General features: G+C 53.6%; 9 protein-coding genes across 9 annotated transcripts; 6 read left to right on the forward strand and 3 right to left on the reverse strand.

Annotated features, from left to right (window-relative positions):
- Positions 1-7: 7 nt before the first annotated feature.
- P153DRAFT_435072 (uncharacterized protein) lies at positions 8-940 on the forward strand (the record flags this gene model as incomplete). The annotated part of the gene is made up of 1 exon (XM_033673126.1): positions 8-940. Exon 1 carries the CDS (start codon positions 383-385, stop codon positions 938-940), a length of 558 nt encoding a protein of 185 aa, XP_033519256.1. The 5' UTR covers positions 8-382.
- A 691-nt stretch (positions 941-1,631) lies between these two features.
- On the reverse strand, positions 1,632-2,582 carry P153DRAFT_301429 (Shwachman-Bodian-diamond syndrome protein; the record flags this gene model as incomplete). The annotated part of the gene is made up of 2 exons (XM_033664382.1): positions 1,632-2,446; positions 2,510-2,582. The coding sequence occupies 2 exons, from the start codon at positions 2,580-2,582 to the stop codon at positions 1,632-1,634; spliced, it is 888 nt and encodes a 295-aa protein (XP_033519257.1).
- A 501-nt stretch (positions 2,583-3,083) lies between these two features.
- On the forward strand, positions 3,084-4,899 carry P153DRAFT_370765 (carboxypeptidase Y-like protein A). The gene is made up of 2 exons (XM_033669111.1): positions 3,084-3,644; positions 3,696-4,899. Exons 1-2 carry the CDS (start codon positions 3,170-3,172, stop codon positions 4,850-4,852), a joined length of 1,632 nt encoding a protein of 543 aa, XP_033519258.1. The 5' UTR covers positions 3,084-3,169; the 3' UTR covers positions 4,853-4,899.
- A 1,550-nt stretch (positions 4,900-6,449) lies between these two features.
- P153DRAFT_301586 (splicing factor, CC1-like protein) lies at positions 6,450-8,326 on the reverse strand (the record flags this gene model as incomplete). The annotated part of the gene is made up of 4 exons (XM_033664390.1): positions 6,450-6,720; positions 6,772-7,242; positions 7,297-7,614; positions 7,665-8,326. 4 exons carry the CDS (start codon positions 8,324-8,326, stop codon positions 6,450-6,452), a joined length of 1,722 nt encoding a protein of 573 aa, XP_033519259.1.
- A 480-nt stretch (positions 8,327-8,806) lies between these two features.
- Positions 8,807-10,409, reverse strand: P153DRAFT_350215 (Inositolphosphorylceramide-B hydroxylase). Its single transcript, XM_033666277.1, has 3 exons — positions 9,400-10,409; positions 9,103-9,351; positions 8,807-9,053 (listed from the first exon to the last, which is right to left on the reverse strand). Exons 1-3 carry the CDS (start codon positions 10,188-10,190, stop codon positions 8,894-8,896), a joined length of 1,200 nt encoding a protein of 399 aa, XP_033519260.1. The 5' UTR covers positions 10,191-10,409; the 3' UTR covers positions 8,807-8,893.
- A 731-nt stretch (positions 10,410-11,140) lies between these two features.
- P153DRAFT_301603 (Osmotin, thaumatin-like protein) lies at positions 11,141-12,516 on the forward strand (the record flags this gene model as incomplete). Its single annotated transcript, XM_033664392.1, has 3 exons — positions 11,141-11,575; positions 11,638-12,169; positions 12,230-12,516. 3 exons carry the CDS (start codon positions 11,141-11,143, stop codon positions 12,514-12,516), a joined length of 1,254 nt encoding a protein of 417 aa, XP_033519261.1.
- Positions 12,517-13,721: 1,205 nt separating this feature from the next.
- On the forward strand, positions 13,722-14,624 carry P153DRAFT_350220 (kinase-like protein; the record flags this gene model as incomplete). Its single annotated transcript, XM_033666278.1, has 2 exons — positions 13,722-13,947; positions 14,029-14,624. Exons 1-2 carry the CDS (start codon positions 13,737-13,739, stop codon positions 14,622-14,624), a joined length of 807 nt encoding a protein of 268 aa, XP_033519262.1. The 5' UTR covers positions 13,722-13,736.
- Positions 14,625-15,045: 421 nt separating this feature from the next.
- P153DRAFT_400941 (glycoside hydrolase family 2 protein) lies at positions 15,046-18,145 on the forward strand (the record flags this gene model as incomplete). The annotated part of the gene is made up of 5 exons (XM_033671866.1): positions 15,046-15,541; positions 15,605-16,552; positions 16,605-16,917; positions 16,980-17,097; positions 17,145-18,145. Exons 1-5 carry the CDS (start codon positions 15,399-15,401, stop codon positions 18,143-18,145), a joined length of 2,523 nt encoding a protein of 840 aa, XP_033519263.1. The 5' UTR covers positions 15,046-15,398.
- Positions 18,146-18,648: 503 nt separating this feature from the next.
- On the forward strand, positions 18,649-21,916 carry P153DRAFT_426386 (uncharacterized protein). Its single transcript, XM_033672598.1, has 4 exons — positions 18,649-19,318; positions 19,369-19,415; positions 19,469-20,558; positions 20,634-21,916. The coding sequence occupies exons 1-4, from the start codon at positions 19,127-19,129 to the stop codon at positions 21,636-21,638; spliced, it is 2,334 nt and encodes a 777-aa protein (XP_033519264.1). The 5' UTR covers positions 18,649-19,126; the 3' UTR covers positions 21,639-21,916.
- The last annotated feature ends 292 nt before the right edge of the window (positions 21,917-22,208 follow it).

A 22,208-nucleotide genomic window follows, 5' to 3' on the forward strand; every position in this document is an offset into this window, starting at 1 on the left:
AACGCTATATCTAACCACACGCAGCATTTACAGCAACGAGGTGTGCTGCAGTCATCGTATGGTGCTCGTCTCTAATCCTGAGGACGCTAAGTGTAGAGTGTGTTGTCTCCCACGCCCGCTGCAGCCTCGCCCACTGGCATCCATTTCTCTTCCCCCTCCATGCACGTCGTCCCCAATGCCGGGACTCCAGTGCCCTCTTATCCCCCCCACTGATTGCAATTGGATATGCGGGGCCAGCGAACAGGCCGCATATCTGTGGTGAGTGGGTATCGATATAAACCTTACCTTCTGCCTTCAAGTGCAGTTAGGTCTGGCCTCAGGCCTTCCCTCTCTTCTCTTCTCTTCTCCTTCCAATCACTTTCTACATTTTCGTCGCAACAACATGGCTACTTTCTTACCTCCACCACGCACACCCTCCCCTAAAGTTCGCATCCGCTCCCACTCCTTCGACTCGCCGTCTTCCCGCCTCAGCGTCACGCCAACCGAAGAGTCGAAATCCACAACCGCAATCCTCACACGCAGACACTCGAGCCGCGACGTTGTGCTGGACACACACCCCGCTGCCATGATCCCGCTCCGCACACAAATAAGCAACGAGAGCTTGTCTAGCACCTCCACGACGAGCTCGCCCACCAACATAAATACAATCACAAACGACCCACGCCCCAAGACCCCCCGCTCTTCTACCCCTCCTTCCCCATCCCCTTCCCCCTCCCCCACCGACCCCCCCTCCCCCTTCCTCTACCAAGACACCTCAAACGCAGGGTACTCGCCCTGGCTCGTCCGCGTGGTCCTGGACCTGTACGACGTGCGGGGGCTGGCGTGGACGCTGATTGCGGAGCCTGTGGAGAGGATTTGGGGGGTGCGGACGAGTAGTGGGGAGGTGTTTGGGATTTTGCTTGGGAATGGGAGGGTGGGGGGGAGGAGGTGGTGGGATTAGATCGTATTAAGGGGATTGAGGGGGAGAGGGGGGGGAAGGGGATTTCTTTCTCATGTGGGTTATCTTCTGGGGCGGGTGGTTTGCATGGTATGGTATGGTACATAACGCAGGTTACGAGTTCAATGATTTATGATTTATGATGTTAGATTATTTCATGTACATGTGTGTTTCTGCTCCTGTGACTGGGACTGTTTTTCATCATCGTGCATCGCGGGAGCGAATGGATGCCATACTGGGCAGTGTTCTGTACAGATCAAGAAACGTAGGGGGTAGTTGTCGCGGTCCTACTTTAGTCGTGAAAAACGCATGGATTCAGACAAGGCAGGACACGTGGGGGTGCATGGTCACGGTCGGAGACAGGGGGATGAAGTATACGATGAATTTTAGCATTCTTGATGTCTGCTATGCGGGTGACGCGCAGTGGGGTCCTGGGCATGGAGGACGGGCGAGCTATGTAAGGTCCGATGTCGAACTGATTCGGGGAAGGGATAGCGATAGTGGTAGCGTATTGAAGGGTGCTGTGGTGTGGACTCTTCATGTCGTGCGACACGGTGGCGAACGAATGATTCGCATCTTGTACCTTTCGTCCCTGTGCCTTCAACGCCCCTGTTTCGCGTCTGTCTGCCCGTCGGCTTCGCGTGTGCACCCCGTGACGATGCGCGTCGTTGTCCGTTCGAAGACGTGTCGCCACTCAATCGTCCGCACCAACCGCCATTTCAAGAACCTCAACATTTCCCCGGCCTTTTGTCTGGCTCTCGATGAACTCGTTGAGGCCCTTGAAGGAGCCCGGCTCAACAAAACCAACGGCTTCCCATTCCGCGCCCATGACGTCCTGACTCTCGACCTTCTCCATAAAAGCCAGTATCGCGTCCTTGACTGTGCCGGAAGCCTTGTCTTCCCCGTCTGCTTGGCCTTTTGGCGCGTTCTTGAGGGCCTGCTTGAGGACTGACGTCGGGCATGTGACGCGCAGCTTCATCTGCATGCGCGCAACGGGTATAGGCTGGTGGGCGATGAGGGCCTTCATGGCGAACAGGGCCTGCGACTTTGACGATTTCGTCGTGACGATGCCCGTCCACTTGGGCAGTTCTTTCGCCTTGGTATCGTTCTCCGTCGCGCCCTCCTTCTCGCTTTGCTGTGCCGCAGCCTGCGAACTCAGCTGGTCCAGCGCCTTCTCAATCATGCCCGTCGTGTAGACGCGCTTTGTCTTGGGGTCGACGAGTTTCCCCGCCACGATGTCGATGACCTCATTCTTTGTGCGCTCGAGCTCTGCATTGCGCTCCTTTTCGCCGACTTGCAGCTCGCCGTTCTCCAGGATGTCGGTGATGATGTCCTCGATGGGCTTCTTGCCGAAGGCTTTCTCGAGGTCGGCTTTGGGCGCGACTTGCCCTTTGGAGACGTTTAGGAAGACGTTCTCGATTTGCAGCACGTTGGATAGGTCGGTTTCGATCTTGTTGCGGTACTCGAGCACTTTGTTCTTGTAGCATGCGATTTCGAAGCGCTTTTTGCCTGGTGCGCGCGTGTTAGGTCAAGGATGAGGGGGGTTTTTGGTGGAAGGATGCGAATGCGAACCTTTCTTCATGCGCACCAGCGAGACGTTGGTGAGCCTGATCTGGTTCGAGGGTTGGAAAACTCCGACGGGCATTTTGTGCGATTAGGGGGGGTATCTTGAAAACTGTGGTGGTGGGAAAAAAAGTGTTGCGCAGGAAATCTTAATGCTGGCCATGATTTCGGCGGGGAAGCATGACTTGCATCTCGCTCAGAATGATTCACAGGCCGACTCGGCGCTAGGCTCGATGCAGGTGCATGCAGGAACAGCTCCAGCGCGACAGCTCCAGCTCGACAGGACAGTCGCGCCGCGGAGTGCAGCAGCCTAGTCTTGGGCGAAGATGGATGCTGAAAACAAAGACTATGATGCTGTGATAGCATCAAACACCAGCTGACGTGCGGTATGCTCCGGGGCACTCATGAAACGCTAAGCCCCCGTGATAGACGGTCGGACTGGTCTCCAGCCACCCGATAAGGTGCGTCATCTAGCTTGCGGTGTGCGTTGCCTGGCCGCCGCCTCCACATAAGCTGTCCATCTGTATCAACCATCCTCCATCTCATCTCTCTCTCCCTCCACACTCCTCCTCCCTCCCTCCACCCTCTCCATCCCCCCTTCCTACCCACACACCCCTTCTTTAGTTACTTCCCCAGACACTCGTTGTCACACCCATAGTGATAGTCGCCATGAAGGTTGCTACCTCGGCGCTGCTCGTTGGGGCTGCGTCTGCCGCCGTCGCGCCGCAGCAGCAGATCCTCCAGTTCCCCAAGTCGTTCGACGAGGTCAAGAGCTCGTCATGGTCCAAGCCGCTGCACAACCTCGAGGAGTCGCTCAAGTCGCTCACGGGCGAGGCGCGCGCCACGTGGGACGAGGTGGCCATGATGTTCCCCGAGTCGTTTGAGAAGGCGGCCTTCTTCTCCAACCCCAAGCCGCACACGCGCAAGCCCGACAGCGAGTGGGAGCACGTGGTCAAGGGCGCCGACGTGCAGAGCGTGTGGGTCGAGAACGCGGCCGGCGAGAAGGAGCGCGAGATCGACGGCAAGCTCGACAACTACAACCTGCGCGTCAAGTCGGTCGACCCGGGCGTGCTGGGCGTCGACAAGGTCAAGCAGTACAGCGGCTACCTCGATGACGAGGAGGAGGACAAGCACCTGTTCTACTGTGAGTACCCTGATGACCGCGATGCTCGCCACCCTTACTAATCTCGCCCAGGGTTCTTCGAGTCACGCAACGACCCCAAGAACGACCCCGTCGTGCTGTGGCTCAACGGCGGCCCCGGCTGCTCGTCGCTCACGGGCCTGTTCATGGAGCTGGGCCCGGCGTCCATCACAAAGGACCAGAAGCTCAAGCACAACGACTGGGCCTGGAACAGCAACGCCTCGGTCATCTTCCTCGACCAGCCCGTCAACGTCGGCTACTCGTACTCGAGCGGCCAAGTCAGCAACACCGTCGCCGCCGGCAAGGACATCTACGCCCTGCTCACCCTCTTCTTCAAGCAGTTCCCCGAGTACGCAGAGCAGAGCTTCCACATCTCGGGCGAGTCGTACGCCGGCCACTACATCCCCGTCTTCGCCGCAGAGATCCTGTCCCACAAGAACCGCAACATCAACCTCCAATCCGTCCTCATCGGCAACGGCCTCACCGACGGCCTGACCCAGTACGAGTACTACCGCCCCATGGCCTGCGGTGAAGGAGGCTGGCCCGCCGTCCTCGACGAAGGCCAATGCCAATCCATGGACAACGCCTACCCCCGCTGCGCCAGCCTAATCGAAAACTGCTACAACTCCGAGTCCGTCTGGAGCTGCGTACCCGCCTCCATCTACTGCAACAACGCCATGATCGGCCCCTACCAACGCACAGGCCAAAACGTCTACGACGTCCGCAAGCCCTGCGGCAGCAACAGCCTGTGCTACGACGAGCTCGACTGGATACAAGGCTACCTCAACAAGAAGGAAGTCATGAAAGCCGTTGGCGCCGAAGTCAGCAACTACGAATCTTGCAACTTCGATATCAATCGCAACTTCCTCCTCCAGGGCGACTGGATGAAACCTTACCACCGCGTCGTCCCCTCCATCCTCGATCAGATCCCAGTCCTCATCTACGCCGGCGATGCGGATTATATCTGCAACTGGCTCGGTAATAAGGCGTGGACGGAGGCGCTGGAGTGGAAGGGCGCGAAGGAGTATAAGAAGGCCCAGATGGAGGACTTTAGACTTGATGGCGATGGCAGGAAGCTGGGTGAGGTTAAGTCCAGTGGTAACTTTACGTTCATGAGACTTCATGCTGGTGGGCATATGGTGCCGTATGATCAGCCTGAGGCGAGTCTGGAGATGCTTAATAGGTGGTTGGGCGGTGAGTTTTGGGCGTAGATGATGGGTTGTGGTGGGTTGCTGGTTGGTTGAGATTGTGGGATCTAGTCTACTCTACTCTGTATGTGTTGCTTTTTGCTCTGGATTATTGGGTAAGGGTTAGCTTTAATGCATGCATTTTCAACCAAGTTTTTGCGTTGGTGCGTGTGTGCTTGTTGTTTGTCCATCGTGATGTTGTAACGTATACGTGTGTGGTTTGTCGTCTCGTTATTTCTATCTGCTATGTACTACACAAGTAGGCAGGCAATGCAGTTCATGATATACGTGGGATGAGAAGGAAGGGTGACGGGATATCGTTCTGTGCAGTGTATACACGCTTGTCCTTGTCCTGTCGCTAGGTAGTGTGTTCGGTCTTGTCTTGTTTTGTCTGGTATGCACTTCACTTCACTTCACTTCACTTCCATAGGTTGGTGTGGATGTATAAATAATGTATAATGTATAATACGCTATGTAATAGCTACCTAGCTAGCTAGCTGACCAAGTAAACCATGTCCTACTCCACAGCGGATGATTTCCACCTGTCCTGTCCTGTTCAGTCTGCTCCATCTCACAGAGACACATGTGGAATATGGACTGACGAGGGCGTGCATCTCAGCACATGAATCCTCATCGCAGAGCGCGAACTACGTCGTGACGCCCTTGGTCGGGTAGAGAGAGGATGCGTGTACATTCACTTATTTCTACCAGATGTATTTATGCATGGTACGTACGGAAAGCATGTCCAGTCTGCGGTGTTCATTGCGCATGGATGCATGCACCAGGCCAATAGTTTAGTTTATTTTGGTCTGCCTGCAGTGTGAATGACCAGGTCATGCTGTATGTGAGGGTAAGTAACTGATCGAGATTGTCGCATGGAGAGGAGACATATGTAGATGTTAATGAGAGTGAGGTTATGAGTGATACTGCAAATCAGTCAGCATGGGCAAGGCGAGCAGCGTCTAAGAGATGGATGAACATCACAATCAGACACGGACGAAAGCGAAGCGAAGCGGTTATCTGTCACCAAGTCAGGCACGTCATTGCTCCAAACAGAGGAGAACAAACCACGCCCACGTCCAAATGCTACAACCCACCACAACAAGACCTCACAGCATAAACATCCATCCAAGGGGGAAATGTCCGTGGCATTTTTTGCTGTCTAGGACTGCGAGACATAAGCATTGACAAACAAGTTCTTTCCGTAGGACAAGCTGGTCCTATATGCTATTAGCAGCCCCACCATCCTCCGCTTCTTGAGCCACGTCGTAAAGCCACTGTCGATGCGAGGCTGTCTGTGGGAAACCTAGTAGCCCAGTGTAAGATCTGGAACAGGCAATCGTCCGTCACAGGACATACCGAAGTACCCCTTTCCGCAATCTAACCCAAAAGTGATCAACGCCTAGTGTTGGCTAAACGCCAGATGCAGACCCGCGGTGGGTGCAAGCGAAAACCTGTACTCCCAGTAGAGCAATCTACGAGTGTCGAAACGGTGTCGCAGACCATTGTCGATTATACAAGAAACAGAAAAAGACAAAGGCCTCGGGATTGGCGGTCCCGAGGCGTCGCTCAGCCATTCGCCCTTTTCGTACGTACCGTTCAAGGATCAAGTATGGTCATCTCAAAACCTGCTAGCGGCAGCACCCCAGAGAGAGTTGTAAATCTTGTCGACGACGTACGAGGCACGAATGGTGCGGTGGTTGAAGCTGCGACCGTTAAGACCTTGGAGCGCCTTCTCTCCGCCGCTGACCGAGTCAAACTTGACGTAGATGTCGCCGTCGGTGTTGGGGTCGACAGCGAGGTGGACAACCTTGCCGTACTTCTTGTCACACTCAATCTTGACTTCCTGCTCGAGATCCTTAACCCAGCTGCTGCCGTACGCTTTCTGTTCCCTAGCATGGTGTTAGCTACTGTGTGCAGACAAAATAGGGTTGAAGACTCACTGGTCAGCATCGAAAGCATTCTCGATCTTGATACACTTGGAGGCCATGGGCTTGTCCACAACAGGAGCTCGGGGCTTGCTGACGACAGGCTGGACGCCCTGCTTGGCAGGTTCCGGGGCATCGCGACGGGCTAGAGCGTCCATTAGCTTGCTACGGTCGTACGTCTTGAAGTTGACGCCAGCGACATCAGTGTCGTCAAGGGCAGATGCGCCGCTGACACCGCGGTCATCCTTGCCGTTGGCACGGTCGAAGACGCCACCAGAACCGCCAGCGTAGGCACCGCGGCCACCAGCTCCGCTAAAAGCAGAACCCTGGTAGCTCTGGGCCTGCTGGTTGAAAGTGCGGAGAAGGCTGGCGGTCGATTCGGGCGTGAACTTGTCATTGCCCAAGCCGACTCGGATCTGGCGGCCGGCGAGCTCGAAACCGTTCATTTCGGCGAGAGCCTCCTTGGCGTTGGAAGGGTCGTTGAACCTGGCCTGTTGTTAGTATACGGGTTTGGCGAGTAGGAGATACAGGGCAGCTTACTGGACGAAGCCGTAGCCCTTGGAGCGGCCCGGGTTCAGCTCGTCGCGCTGCAGGATGACCTGCTCGAGCTCACCATAGGGCTCGAAGATCTCCTGGAGATCCTTCTCGGTGACGCTGAAGTGGATGTTGCCGACGTAGAGACGGTGGAAGGGCGCGCCGTTGGCACCGGGAGCAGCACCACCTTCCGAGGGTCGTGCCGCGCGGTTCTTCTCGGCTTCGGTGAGCTGGGCGATGATGGGCACGCCCTTGAGCTTCTGGCCGGTCAGCTCGATCGCTTTGGGGACAGACGACTCCTCCTTGAACTCGACGTATCCAACACTGTGACTAGTCAGCACGTGACCGTCATGGCCTACGACGCAACGACTTACCCTTTGGAGCGGCCCGTGACGCGGTCCTTGACAATCTGGGCCTCGACGACAGGGCCGGCCGTCTCGAAGAAGGAGCGCAGGTGGCGTGTCTCGGCGCGCTGCGAGATCTGCTGCACGAAGACGGTGCGCTTGTCGCGGTCGTCCTCGGTCACCTCGGGCTCGGGCGTCTTCTCGCGGCGGCTGCCCCGTCGCTCCTCGGCTCCCCCACGGCGACGCTCTCGCGAGCCTTCACGGTCACGGGGCCGGTCGGCGCGGTCGCGGCGTGGAGAGCGGGAACGTGCTCGTCCGGACGGGTTATAGTAGTCGCCGCCCCGGTCGCGGCGGCCTCCACGGTAGCGGTCGCGCGAGCTGCTGCGGCGGTGCCTGTCTCGATCTTGTTCCATGTCAGCGCCTCTGCTCGAGTGGGGGCGGCTGCCGTCTCCTCGTCGGTAGTCTCGGTCGCGGCTCCTGCGCCGGCCTCCATTGGACTCACGCGTGTCTCGATCTCTGCTCCTGTCGCGGCGGTCCGAGTGGCGGTCGCGGTCACGGGGACGGTCCTCGCGGCGGCCGTCGACATCGCGCGCCTCGCTGCTGGCCTTGCGCTCCCGCTCGCGCTCGCGGCTCTTCTCGACATCGCGGGCGGCTTCCTCGAGGAGGGCCTCGACCTCGTTGACTGCGGCCATGCCTAGCTTTCGATAAGTGGTGTGGGTGGATCGAATGTCTGGACTCAGTCACGGCGCAGGTGAAGGGCGAGCGAGTTTGGGGCTCAGATAATGGATTCAATTCTTGTAGTGCTGAAGTAGGCAGTCACTCCTGGCAGCTGCTGACTAACGGATCAACTGTCCTGAGCGTGTGCTTGACTGTCGCTGACCTGATGCAAGCGAAAAAAAAACCGTGGCTGGGTGGGCGAGTGGGCGACGTGAGGGAGAGGCTCGAGGCTAGATTTGACGTGTTGCCGGCCTTGGCATCGACGTTAGCTCCAGCATTGGCCAATGGTCATTCACCGTGGGTTGGTAGAGCATCAACACCAACTGCACTAGTATTTCGACACAGAGATAGCTGTCACAGCAACGCAAGTAGTGTCACGAATTACTATTATCTCTAAGATTATCATGTCGTTAGGTATAACAGGACAAACCCATCCAATCATTACCGACCCGGCACTGCACAGAATTCACCAAACGCCCTCTAAATGCCCATCCATCTACACCAATCGTAGCGAAAACACACTCCCCTTGGTCTTGTAGCCTTTACGAAGACTTGATGACCTTGGGCGCCGACGGTGAAGACGCCAGCTCGGTGCCAAACACCCAGTCCCAAAAGCGGCTCGTGACTCCAAACCCATTCTCGTAGTCTGCAAAGTGATGCGCAAGATGGTACTTCTTCAGCTCTTGCCAGTATGCGGGAAGCCTGTAACGTGTTAGCGGACTAGTCGAAGACCAGAATGGGTCAAACTCACTTCTGGTGGTGCAAAAAGTAGTGTGTCATATCATAGCACGTGTATCCAAAAATGCCTCCGCAGAAAACAGCCGTCGCCGCGTACCAGTCGTAAGGAACGACAATGTGCGCGAGTTTCCAGAACGGTATTGCGAGCACAATGAACAATGTGGGCGGCATGACGAGTCGGTACTTGTCCATGGGTAGGTAGTGGTGGATGCCGTGGAGCAGAAAATGCAGTGTAATGGCCACGCGATTGTTGGGGAGATGTCTATCCCACGTCAGTAACGGTATATCCAGCTCGAGGGGAAGCACTTACGCGTCCAGATGGAACAAAAACCTGTGCAGAACATACTCGACAATCGTCCAGAAACCCAGCCCAAACATCCAGCTCGCTACCAAACCAGCAGTAGTCAGATGTTGAGCGGCCAGCACTGTTCCAAACGCAGCACACGGCCACCATATCGTTGGCACCATCCACCACGGCGTCTTGCTCAGCGGCTCCAAGAAATTGCCAAATAGCGGCGCAGAGTCTCCTCCCCTGTAGTGTCGTGGGCGATGCACCTGCTCCAGATAAAAGTCCTTGTCGAATCCACCATTCCAGACCTGCATGAACAGCGGTCTGCTCAAATCGAGAAACTTGTGCTGTCTGTAATCTACGTTGGCATCGGTTTCCCGCGAGAGGTCCTCTGCCGAGGACATGCCAGTCGCAGCATATAGCGGTGTGCCATTCAACGTCATGCCCATGAGCTCTGCTTTGCCTGCTTCGGAAGGCAGCAAAGGGACGATTTCCCCCGGTTTGCTGCTCTTGGTAGCGCCATTTATGATTGCCTCGGTGGGCATGAATCCAACAAGATACTCGTCGAGCATCTCGTATGCAGAATCGGAGTGGGTGTGCGAGATCTCGTCCTTGAGGATCTCCGTCACATCTTTGCCTCCGTACTCCAGAATGTATTCTTCGCCACCGGGGTGGTCGGAGAGAAAGTCGGTGACATCGTAGACTTTGGTGCCAATTGTAACGTAGCAGGACTTTTCGTTGTTGTGCGCCTGCACTTCAGCAGCCGGGATCGTCGGAAGGGTGCGGCCCGGCATTGTGACCGTCGTAGACATGCAGAAGGGTGGTGGGTGACGGTAGAGAAGGTGTTTGTAGTATTTGCAGCTCGAGTGGCGTCAGGCAGGGTCAAGTGTAGGAATGTATTCGAGGTCGACCTGGACTTGCGAAGAGGCGGAAGCGGCTTCGGAAAGATACTTTGCCACAATAGTACAACGACTCTGAAACGCGATGGCTTGTGGCTTGCTGTAGCGAAAAAGGAACGTAGGAGGTGAGAGGCCTGCAAGTGGAAAAGTAAACAAGCGCGAAGCAGAGGACAATGTACTTGTCAATAATATTAGTTATCAGGAGAGCGCTAACAACGTCGGACACATGAGCAGCAAATCGCGAGACAGTGGCGAGATGGAAATCTTTCTTTCCGACCTCCGAGATTTGAGATTTGACATTCGTCCGCCGAGACGATGCTCGCAATTTTACATGCTTCTGCCCAATTAAGCCTTTGTATGTCTCTTTCGATCTAGGGAGTTTGCACCACACGCTGCTCACGTGTTCTCGTCGGATCGTCCAACCGCTACATGGCACGGTTACCACATCATCTGCTTCTGTATGTACATGGTACCGGTATTCGATACAGTGTGGCGGCAGCCACCTCTCCCAAAAGTGTTTCATACTTTCTCAACCTCCAACGGCTATCCATGACCCTGCATTGTCGTTGAGACAGGGTTGACAATGCTGGGCCCTGACTCGGCAGGTCTCTTGCGTCACTGCATTGCCCAAGTCGCGACTCCCTCACAAATGCCAACCAACACCTATAGCCGCCATGTTCCTTGATTTCGCTGCAGATCGTCGGTCGTTCAGCGGCATCCTTCGCTGTCTCACACCTCAAATATCTCCTCGCGACGTCTGGCTGGCCGGGAATCTCTCGCACAACTTCCTCTTGCAACCATTCCTAGACACTTTACCTGACCCGTGACCGCGCGTAACAACTACGCGCGCGTCGCCCCTCACTATGCATACTTCTTCCAGGCCCAGTAGGGGCACCAACCCACCTGTGTCACAGTTCTCTATTCCTCGATTATGTTCCGTATTGTTTCTCTTGTCCGGCTTCCCTCTGGCAGATGGGCTGCATCACATGGCCACAAAGGCGCCACGCAAATCCCTCAATCGCAGAAAAGCACCCATCACGCCCTTGCTCATCACCAACCGATGTCCTGACGATATCTGGCCTGGAATTGGAACTCAGTCTGGAGATGGTCCGAGCGAGAACGGCTTCAAGCTGCAGCCTGGAGAAAGCAAGAACCAGACCGTGTCAGAAGATTGGCAAGGTCGAGTCTGGGGCAGGACCAACTGCTCTTTCAACGATGATGGGACTGGACCTGCGCAAGGCCGTGGAAAGGCGTGCATGTCGGGCGACTGCAATGGCGTTCTAAACTGTGCAGTAGGCGTAAGTGGCCAGGCATTCCGCGCTCTGCACTCAGCTTCGACAATGACTAATTTCACATGCAGGGTGATGTACCAGTCTCCCTTGCAGAGTTCACGTTGGATGCTGGAGACGGACACACCTACTATGACATTTCCTTAGTAGACGGCTACAATATGCCCATGGCCATTGTCCTACAACCCCTCGAAAACGTCACTCTCGATGACATCCCGCCAAACCTCACCAACCCCTCATGCCAAGGCACAGCTGGTCTCCTCGCCTCGCAGGGCTATGTTCCGTACGAAGAATACCCCGATTTCCTCAGGACGAACACTTCATATCCCCTACCGTTTGAGGAGGAAGTAGACGAAACCAAAATCTCAAAATGGTGTCCATGGGACCTGCAGCAATTCCCTCCGGATAAGCCAGGCGACGGTGTGTATCCGTATCCCGATGACAACATCCAGAGGCCCATGTTCAACCCTTGCTACTCCACTTGTGCCAAGAACAACCGGCCCGAAGACTGTTGTACAGGGGAGTACAATTCAGCCAGCAAGTGCCGGCCCGGCGACTATTCCAAGAACGTCAAGGAAGTCTGTCCAGACGCGTACAGTTTTGGTAAGCTATCCTACCCTGGTAACACCTAAGACATCTGGAAAAACTAACAATTCCTCGCAGCATTTGACGACCAGACGTCCACCTTCATCATCCCATCTGGAGCAGGCTTTGAAGTCGTCTTTTGTCCCGGAGCCCGCTCGACGAACATCCTGGACACGAGCATGGACGAGATGCTGCAGCTGGCGCAGAACGGAAAGGTCGACCATCAGGTTGCCATGGCTTTGAAAAGGTCCAGGCAGGAGATGTTCCGGAGAAGCAGTGCAACGCGGACTTTCGGACTGGATAGCAGTGTTCTCATGGGCATGTCTCTTACGGCTGTGTTCTTATCGTTCGTATTGTTCGGATAGACTATGGGTGAGATCAATGCTACGTCAAGAGACCTGGTGTTGTGCGTGTGCTTGGATAGGAGTTCTATACCCTTCTGCTATTAGTAGCAATTCAATTCGTTTCTATGATCAGTGAGTTGATGCATGTATAGTATGTTTGTCGCGTGAAACTACTCATGGAACGAAGTCTATGCTTTTCCATCTGAATCCATGTGAAAGATAAGAAGACATGCCATGCCATGCCATGTGGCCTGTGTCTTGAAAACTAGGAAATTGTCCTAACTAGATAAACAATTACCAATAATGGTTATGCACCATTATTGTACGTTGGTCTCAGAGGCAGACTGTGATTGTTCAAGAGGAGAGGTTCAGGTCATCTAGTAGAGGAAGCCCTAGCTGTTTGGAAGAAGTAGTGGTGAGTCTACAGGCTTACAATGTGCTGCTAGACGTTCACGAAGCCTGGGTAAAGTCTATCGGTGGTGAAGATGGTATTATTGAACGTGCAAAATCTACTCGTTGATTCGGCAAGATTCACATCACGTAGAGCATGTCAATGTATTTTTGTAGAGGAAAATAGAGTTGGAAACAGAAGGTTCAGGTGATCTATTGTGTGGATCACTGCTCTACGAAGAATTGATCGTAGAGCAACTATATATACTACGTAAAGAGCGGATAAACAGTCACCCCGAGCTCCGAGCTCTCTTGGCGTGCGTCCGGGAGCGTAGTATGGTTGCGACAATTTTAATTCGGGGTCACAAATTCTGGGATGGTGATGAAAGGGTTGCCAGGCGGTGGAGCTTGGACAAGGAAGTGTGGAGAGCGGAATCGCTGTCTCGTCGCGTTGGGGATTGGATGAGACGGGCGCTTGTGCAGCAGGGGTGGTGGGCGGTTCCCTGACGCTTTCCCTTGCTTTCAACGCGGCTTTCTTTGCTTGTCACTTCAGTTGTGATTCGTCTGATATCAAATTCCTAAAGAATCCGACCGCTCGACGTACACGTTCTCGAGTCTACCAAAGTAGCCGGACAGATATAATCTGCAAGTGGCAACAGCTTGAGGTTGTAGACGTAGAACAAGGTGGTCAACACGAGGGTATAGAATTGGTAACAAGTCAAAGTGTATTTTGTTGAAATTCGCAACACAGGGGCAGCTGATCAGAGGAGTCGCACAGACCAGGTCGTTTTGGCGCGAACACAACGCGTCCGGCTTGAGCTTGTCTCTTCCACTTACCTCGCAATCGCAGGATGACATCTTCATACATTCCGGCTGGATACCACTTCGATACTCAGCATGATGGCACCGAACATCTCGCCATCAATAACACATTTGCTCGCCGTTTCTTGACTCGACTGGCCTTGCATACTACGGCGAAGTTCTATTCAGAGGATGGTCTTTGTGTCCCGATCTCGAAACACAAAATTGTCAAGGCAGGGCATCGAACCCATCTGACAGAAGGTGCAACTATGAAATATCTGGCTGAAAATACCACCATTCCTGTCCCAAAGGTCTATTGCTCTTTTGTACACAAGAACATAGCGTACATTGTTATGGAGAGGATCCAAGGCGACGTACTACCAAAAGCATGGAAAGGCTTGTCTGAAGAATCACTTGAGGGTATTTTCACGCAATTGAGAAAAATCTTCCAAGAGTTACGCGCACTAACACCTCCGCCGGGCATGACGGGCGTGGAAAGCTGTGTAGGAGGCTCTTTGTACGACTCGCGCATCCCCCGCGGAAAGCCACGCTTCGGCCCGTTCAAGACCATACAAGACTTCCATTTCTGGCTCAGACATGACTTCAAACCGGATGACCTCAAACGCCGTGAAGAAGACCAAGATTCGCACGACCTCCGGGATATGATGAGCAAGCAGGATGGGTCATGGCCTCTACCAAAGTTTAGCCATGGCGATCTAAATCCATTCAACGTAATAGTTCGTGGGGGCAATGTGGTTGGGGTGATTGACTGGGAGTTCGCCGGATGGTATCCGTATTATTGGGAATATACATCGGCCTGGTTTGGCAATCTCATAAGGACAGATTGGCAGGGCATGATCGGCAAGTTTCTCGACCGACCGAGTCCTGAGGAATTCAAGATGGAGGAAGTTCGCCATAAATGGTGGGGTGAGTTTTGATTCGTGATAGTCTTGAGTTGAATGAGTGTTGGCACTGCTCGTGATGTGGTGATGAATATGAAATGATTAGGAAGTGTATTTGAAGTTAGTAAAGACCTTGTATCTTTGCTTTCTTACCTTAACAGCAAACAACCGGGTAGGACAGATCAATTGAGAGGTTAGTGATTCTTTGTCAAGGTCAAACCAGCGGTCAGAATGACTAACAAATAGCTCTTTGTTGACTACAAACAGCAACATGATGCTTCTATCCTGGTGGGTATTTATCCTCGGTAACCAACTGTAGTCTATGCGAAACAATGAACCGCTGTGCAACTCCAAAGACGAACACTATGCACCGTGCCTCACCGTTCTAACTCGATCAAAACACGGACCGAATTACCCCGTCATCATAACGGACTCCCCAACAGTCCGCGTGGCCCTTGAGTTCCTGTCGCGCACATGACAAGGTCGGTAAACCAGGGCCTCTGTCCACAACAGTCCCACAGCACCTCGCGCCTAGCCGTTCTGGGCGCGGAGGGGCAACCCCCGCATACCACGAACAGCTTCATGCCCATCGCAGCTGCTCTGCTCCATGGAGCTCAACACCGCTTCTGTCGCTCCGGTCCCAGTTTACTATGACATTCTGTGCCGTGGGGATATATTTGGAAAGAACCCTGGGTTTGGAATTGAGGGTCCTGCCGTTCTTGCTGCCTACTTAAGCTGTGAGGTGTGGGCGTGTGTGTGAAATAGCTTGTTTGAATTCGCAAACTGCTCAGGTTTTACAGTACGCTCGTCATGGCGAAAGCTCAAGCTTTGGCTGTTCATCGGCTTACGGAGGGGTGGTCGTTCAAGCAAGCAGATGATGAGGCGAAAGATGCGTGGATGCCAGTCAAGAGCGTTCCGACGAACGTTCATCTGGATTTGATGGATAATGGGAAGTATGTTTGGCAACTATAAAACTTCAGGACATGTTTGTATGCAGCCGACTTACACGATACCAGAATCCCAGATCCCTTCCTCGGCTTCAACGAACTCAAGGCGGAATGGGTTGCGGATAAAGCCTGGACGTACCAAGTCGAATTGCCCGAGGTTGAAAAACCAAAAAATGGCACGGTTTATGTGTTGGCTTTCGATGGCCTAGACACGTTCGCGACTGTCAAGCTCAATGGCAAGGTCATTCTCGACAGCGACAACATGTTTGTTCCACACCGGCTCGATGTCACGCGGCAGTTGAATCCTGGAACCAAGAATACTATGGAGGTTGTGTTCGCATCCGCACGCCTGGAAGCTATCAAGATCCGTGAGCAGTATCCAGACCATAAGTGGGTCGGTTTCAATGGCGACATGTCGAGGCTCGCGGTGAGGAAAGCGCAGTACCATTGGGGATGGGACTGGGGACCAATCCTCAACACATGTGGACCGTGGCGCGAAGTCAGATTGGAAACGTATCAGGCGAGGGTACAGGATCTCAGAGTCGACTACAAACTTGATGACAGCTTGAAGTCGGTACAGGGCACGATTTCAGCGTCTGTCGAGGGCTCTTCCGCCAAGAGTGTCACATTTGCAGTGCAAGATGGAGAGAAATTGGTCTTCAAGGAGTCTGCAAAGATCAGTGATGGAACAGCCAAGGTCGAGTTTCACGTCAACAATCCGAAGCTGTGGTACCCGCATGGATATGGCGACCAACCTCTGTACAAGATCACCGCAACAGTATCGACAGACGATGTGGAACTGCATCAAGTGACAAGACGCACCGGATTCCGCAAAGGCGAGTTGATTCAGAAACCAGATGCCGTTGGTAAGACGTTCTTCTTCCGCGTCAATGGCGTGGATGTGTTTTGCGGCGGCTCGGACTGGATTCCTGCCGATTCTTTCACACCGAGGGTCACGGAAGAGAAGTACCGCAAGTGGCTGGAGATGATGGTTGACGGATATCAGATCATGATACGGTATGTATGTGCTATCGTGCTATCGTTGTGTCATACTGATTGTAAACTTCAGAATCTGGGGCGGAGGTATTTGGGAAGAGGACATCTTCTACGACATCTGCGACGAGCTGGGTGTTTTGGTATGGCAGGACTTTATGTTCGGCTGTGGCAACTATCCTGCTTTCCCCTCAATCCTCAAATCGATCAAAGAGGAGTGCGTTGCGAATGTCGCTCGGCTGCGCCACCACCCATCGATCATCATCTACGCTGGTAACAACGAGGACTATCAGGTGCAGGAGTCGTTCGATTTGACCTACAACTACGAGGACAAGGATCCGGAGAGCTGGCTCAAGACCGACTTTCCTGCACGGTACATATACGAGAAGGTGAGTACCTCACACTTAAATTCCAAGTTGTATGCATGGCGCTAACGAGGTTTGATTAACAGCTCCTTCCTGAAGTGGTTGCTGCAGAAAGTCCACACGTACCATATCACCCAGGGTCACCATGGGGCGACGGCCTCAAGACATCGACTACCACAGTGGGAGACATGCACCAATGGAACGGTAAGAAACGTCTCTTTGTTTGTGGGACGAGTGCTAACACAACCTAGTCTGGCATGGCACGCAAGAGAAATACCAGATCTTTGACACTCTCGGCGGTCGTTTCAACAGTGAGTTCGGCATGGAAGCCTTCCCTCACATTGATACAATCAAGCACTACTGCACCGACGAGTCACAACTGTATCCGCAAAGCCATATGCTAGATTTCCACAACAAGGCAGACGGCCACGAGCGGAGGATCGCAACCTATCTTGTCGAGAACTTCCGCACGAAGACGGACCTCGAGAGCTTCATCCATCTCACCCAGCTCTCCCAAGCCGAAGCCTTGATGTTTGGTTACCGAGGCTGGCGACGTCAATGGGGTCAAGATCGCTTCTGCGGCGGTGCCCTCGTCTGGCAGCTCAACGACTGCTGGCCCGTCACCTCTTGGTCTATTGTAGACTACTTCCTACGCAAGAAGCCGGCGTACTACGCTATGCGCCGCGTCCTTGCACCTATTGCTGTGGCTGCAAAGCGCGCACACTTCGATTGGAGCGTTGTGCATGCGCGAGTACCCAAGACGAGCGAGTTTGAGGTCTGGGTCGCAAGCAACCAACCCAAAGAGATCGAGGCCACTGTAGAGTTACGCTTCATCTCCATTGCGACAGGCAAAGAGATCAAGGACAAACTCGTCAAGGAGAGAGTGAAACTCGTGCCAAATGGTACAACAGACATCTTCTCCGGCACCATCGACAACGTCGATGAGGAACCGCATGTCCTTGCAACACGTATTTGGGTCGATGGCGAAATCGTGTCCCGCGACGTAGACTGGCCGCAGCCGCTCAAGTACCTGGACTTTGCGGATCGCGGCTTGGAGGTTCAACCCAAGGGTAATACTATTGTGGTCAAGGCAGACAAGCCCACGAAGGGCCTAGTGTTTGAGGAGAGATCGGGCGTGCTTGTGCATGACAGCGCTATTGACGTTGTGCCGGGCGACGAGCAGATCATCAAAGTCAAGGGATTGGGGAAGCAAGACGAGCCGCTCAGATGGACGTATTTGGGGAAAGACTGATGACCAATGCTTGTAAATATCATGAAAATATCTAGCGATGGGGTGATATCAAAATGCGAGTCCAAGTTGCTCTATGTCATGTGGGTCAGCGCTTGAACCTGGAATTTGGACAATGCATGAAAACCAGGTTCGGTCTCGTGTCCAGGTCAAGGGTAGCTGTATGGAAGTGGAGGTAATCAGATGCAAAACTTTTTTCTTCCGATGCGAGATCTGGACAAAACGGGCCACGAGGTAGTTGCATAGCACACGCTACGTGAAGCATAATCGCACCACTCAGCGCTGGAGACAGACACACCCGCAAAACAAGCCACTCACGGCCCGCCCGTCAACGCGACGCCGTTGCCAGCATAACGTTATGTGGTGCCGGTTGGCAGCTGTTTCGGCACTATGATGCAGTTGAGGCTGGTGGAAAGAAAGGAGCAAGCTACAGCGCCGCCCGAGCGCCTCGGCTTCGTCAGCTATGCATTCTTCCCGCCCCGTCCCTCACCCACACCCCCGTCCGTCTCCACGATCGGTTACACTTCCCCCCTGCATCCCATGCACTCCATGCAGCATCGGCCCAGAGGTCAAAATGCGGGGTTGCATGGTTTGTTCCGATCGTTGTGCCGGCCTTTCTCGACGGATGACCACAACGTTGAATACGAGAGAGGCAGTCGGCAAAGGCGTATAGACTGCAACCACCAGACGACATTTAGCAGAAACAGAAACCAACACGTAGCTTCCGCACAGCAAAGGGTTTTCCTTGTAAACGCGCTGCCACCTTGTCAAGACGCGTATTTTGTCCTTCTTTGACTCTTCTGCAGCTTGTCAGGATATTTTTTTTTGTGCCCGCTGCACGCTTGGTCGCTTTAATCCGACGGCTTTTTTCGGGATTCCGCGTCCATGGTCTCCTGATACGCGTATGGGCGATCGGCTCTGTCATCTTGTTTTGGCAATTTAGATTCAAACTGCACACGAACGGCATCTTCGAGCCATCTCATCATGTTTCATACTTTCCAATCTGCTGCGGGGCAGCGACCAGCAGGCGCAGAGGTGGATGGTACGGGGAAGCCTTCAAGATCGACGTCACGACGGATATCCACAAGTAACGCGTGTGTGGAATGCAGGAGGAGGAAGATTCGCTGTGATGGCGCGCAGCCCTGTGGACAGTGTCAGTGGTATCAGCACCCTGAGGTCTGTAGTCTTCCTCTTGGTGGATACGTCTGAGCTGACGATTTGAGAAGGCGTGTGGATACTCAAAGCCTGCGCAGAGAGTTATACCCAGCAGAAAGTGAGTGCTCCTCGGGCATTTTACGTAGTAAATGCGTACTGACGGTAGGGCAGGTTGGTAGATAAACTATCGAACAACCTCGATCAGTACAGAACTGTATTGACGAAGCTGTATGGATCGAAAAGCCTCGAGTCCTTGGCTTCTATGCCTCGAGAAGAACTACTGGAGTTGGCTCTATGTTCGTCAGTCCCTCAGCAGACGACATCACCATCCATTTCTGAAGGTCCGGCCATCTCAGAGGCGCACGGAGGCTCCGATGGCGCTGAAAGCCTCGAAGCCCTCGAGCAAGCTCCACCAGAGGAGATATTCTGGGACGAGGCCCGCAAGCACCAAGTCCGCGTTCAAAGGATTTCCGATGATGTCAACGGGCTCTCCATGTCTGTAGACAAACTCTCGTCCTACGTGGGTATATCGTCCATCACAGCGGCGCTCAAAGTCATTGTGAGATGTGCACCGCAAGCACGTCCATTCATTGCACTCAGCAGCCAGGAAACAGCACTTCCGAGTCGAGCAAGCTCGCCACCTCCTGAACTTGCAGACGACAATCCGCTGGCTTTGCCATCACAGGTACACGGGCAGTTGCTTCTCGAGAGTTACTTCGACCGCGTTCATCCGTTCTTTCCGCTGATTGACGAGCGTAAGTTTTGGACCAGCTACCTGTACGGCAACCGGAAAGACTCCCAATGGCTAGCGCTGCTGAACATAGTATTTGCGCTGGGTTCACTTGCTTCACTTACAGCTGATAACGAAGCACACTATGTGTATTTCAACCGCTCACGACAACATCTGTCGTTGGACTCTTTTGGCAGTGGCAATCTGGAGGTCCTCCAAGCTCTAGCGATTATGAGTGGATACTATATGCACTACCTCAATCGACCAAACGAGGCCCATTCGCTTATGGGTGGTACATTGCGTATGGCCACGGCACTGGGTCTACACCGCGAGTACTCGGAACGAAGCGACACAGGCCGTCAAGCTATGACACTTACCGAGGAAGAGTCAATTTCGCCCGAACTCCGGCGGCGCATATGGTGGAGTCTATTTTGCCTCGATGCATGGGCATCGACGACGACTGGCAGGCCTTCGCTAGGCAGAATGGGACCTTCCATCACAGTCCTAAGACCTGGTACTGCTCCCAACGCGGTAAGTAAACCTTGTTGTGCGTCTGAGCGAAATGATGGTTGATTGGTGGAATCGAAGGACTGATAATCCGGATAGGTTCCTGTGATTCCGCCGCCGAATAGCCACCAGTATATCGACCAGCTCAAGATTTTGCCCCTCACGCATGCTTCTAGTTTCTGCCAGATTGCTACGAGGATCCAAGATCGCCTTGTCGAATCCCCGTTGTTGTCTTTCCATGAAACATCCACGTACGATGCACAGTTGTTGAGCTGGCATGAAGATCTACCATCCATTCTGTCTAACCTGGATGAACCATGTCCCGAATTCCTTGGCCGAGTGCGACTCATCATGAAGTGGCGTTTCCAGAATATCCGTCTCGTGCTTCATCGACCCGTTCTTCTCACCACTGCTCTGCGGCGATGTGAATGGAGTAGTCTGACAGCGGAAGAGAAAATCACCGTGGGAAAATGCCGACTAATCGCCAGCAAAACAATCGAAGACATGAGCAAAGAATGCATGCCCGACCTGATCAGCGGCTGGAACGCAGTCTGGCTCTGTTTCCAAGCATGCATGGTCCCCCTCGTGTCCCTCTTCAGCGACGCAAGCATGCCCGACGAAGTAGAAAAATGGAAGACTAGCATCGAGACAGCGCTATGTTTCTTCGAACGCGTCCGCGACTGGAGCATCGCTGCGAAACGAAGCGGCGACGCGGTCTTGGGCCTGTACCAAGCGTACAAAACGCACGCCTCGACTTGCTCCGCACAGCAGACTCCCGCACTCACATCCCAACCCTTACCGCAGTTCCAGCCACCACAGGCCGCGTTCCCTATCCACGCTATGCCCACGACGCAAGCGGACTTTGCGTACCTCAACCCGCCTAGTCAGGTCCCGTTTGGCTTTGACCCGGCCATGTCGACATGGTCGAGCTTCAACGCGAATGACCCCATGATGCTGAATCACTACTGGGACGACATGATGTGGGACACTAATCTACCGGATATGGCGACGGACGTGCCGTATGGGATTACTAACGAATATGCGTTTGGGGGTGCGGCGCAGGACTCGGGGGCGGGTGGGGCGTATTGGATGCATGGGAATTGATGGGGACTTGGGTGTTGGGGTTTGTTTTTAATGGATGAGAGGGAGGTAAAAGTTTTGTATAGTTATGTATATACTCGTATGAGGTTGTATGAGTGTGTAGAGCATAGCAGAGAAGCATGTTGGTCGTGTAGATAAAGCGCATATGATATGTGGAAAAAATCGAGTGTTGCTGGGAGTGAGGATAGATTTGTACGATACCCTATGTATTCAGGTGGAAGATGGGGAATTTGTACAGAGCAAATGTATGGAGTGTATAGTTTTATTGATGGTACTTGGTCAAGGCGCTCTCTGTCCGTGACAGGTTAGCCATCAGTCTGCACAGAGCAAATCGGGACATTAGTTACGATGAATGTGAATACACGTATTTTTGTAAGATGTTACGAAAAGAAATTACTACAGAATGATAACATGGGGATATGGATATGAACCCGCTGACTAATCACGACCAAAGCCAAGCAACCGAAAACGGCGGGCGTGCCAATCTTTCAACCTGTCAGGGTCCATCTGTCTCGTGTCACGCGCGTCCGAGTCATGCAGGAAGCTCGGTGAAAGGCGACACAACGTCACCCA

Source organism: Dothidotthia symphoricarpi, assembly GCF_010015815.1.
Source record: "Dothidotthia symphoricarpi CBS 119687 unplaced genomic scaffold P153scaffold_22, whole genome shotgun sequence".
In the NCBI taxonomy this organism is placed as follows: Eukaryota; Fungi; Ascomycota; class Dothideomycetes; order Pleosporales; family Dothidotthiaceae; genus Dothidotthia; species Dothidotthia symphoricarpi.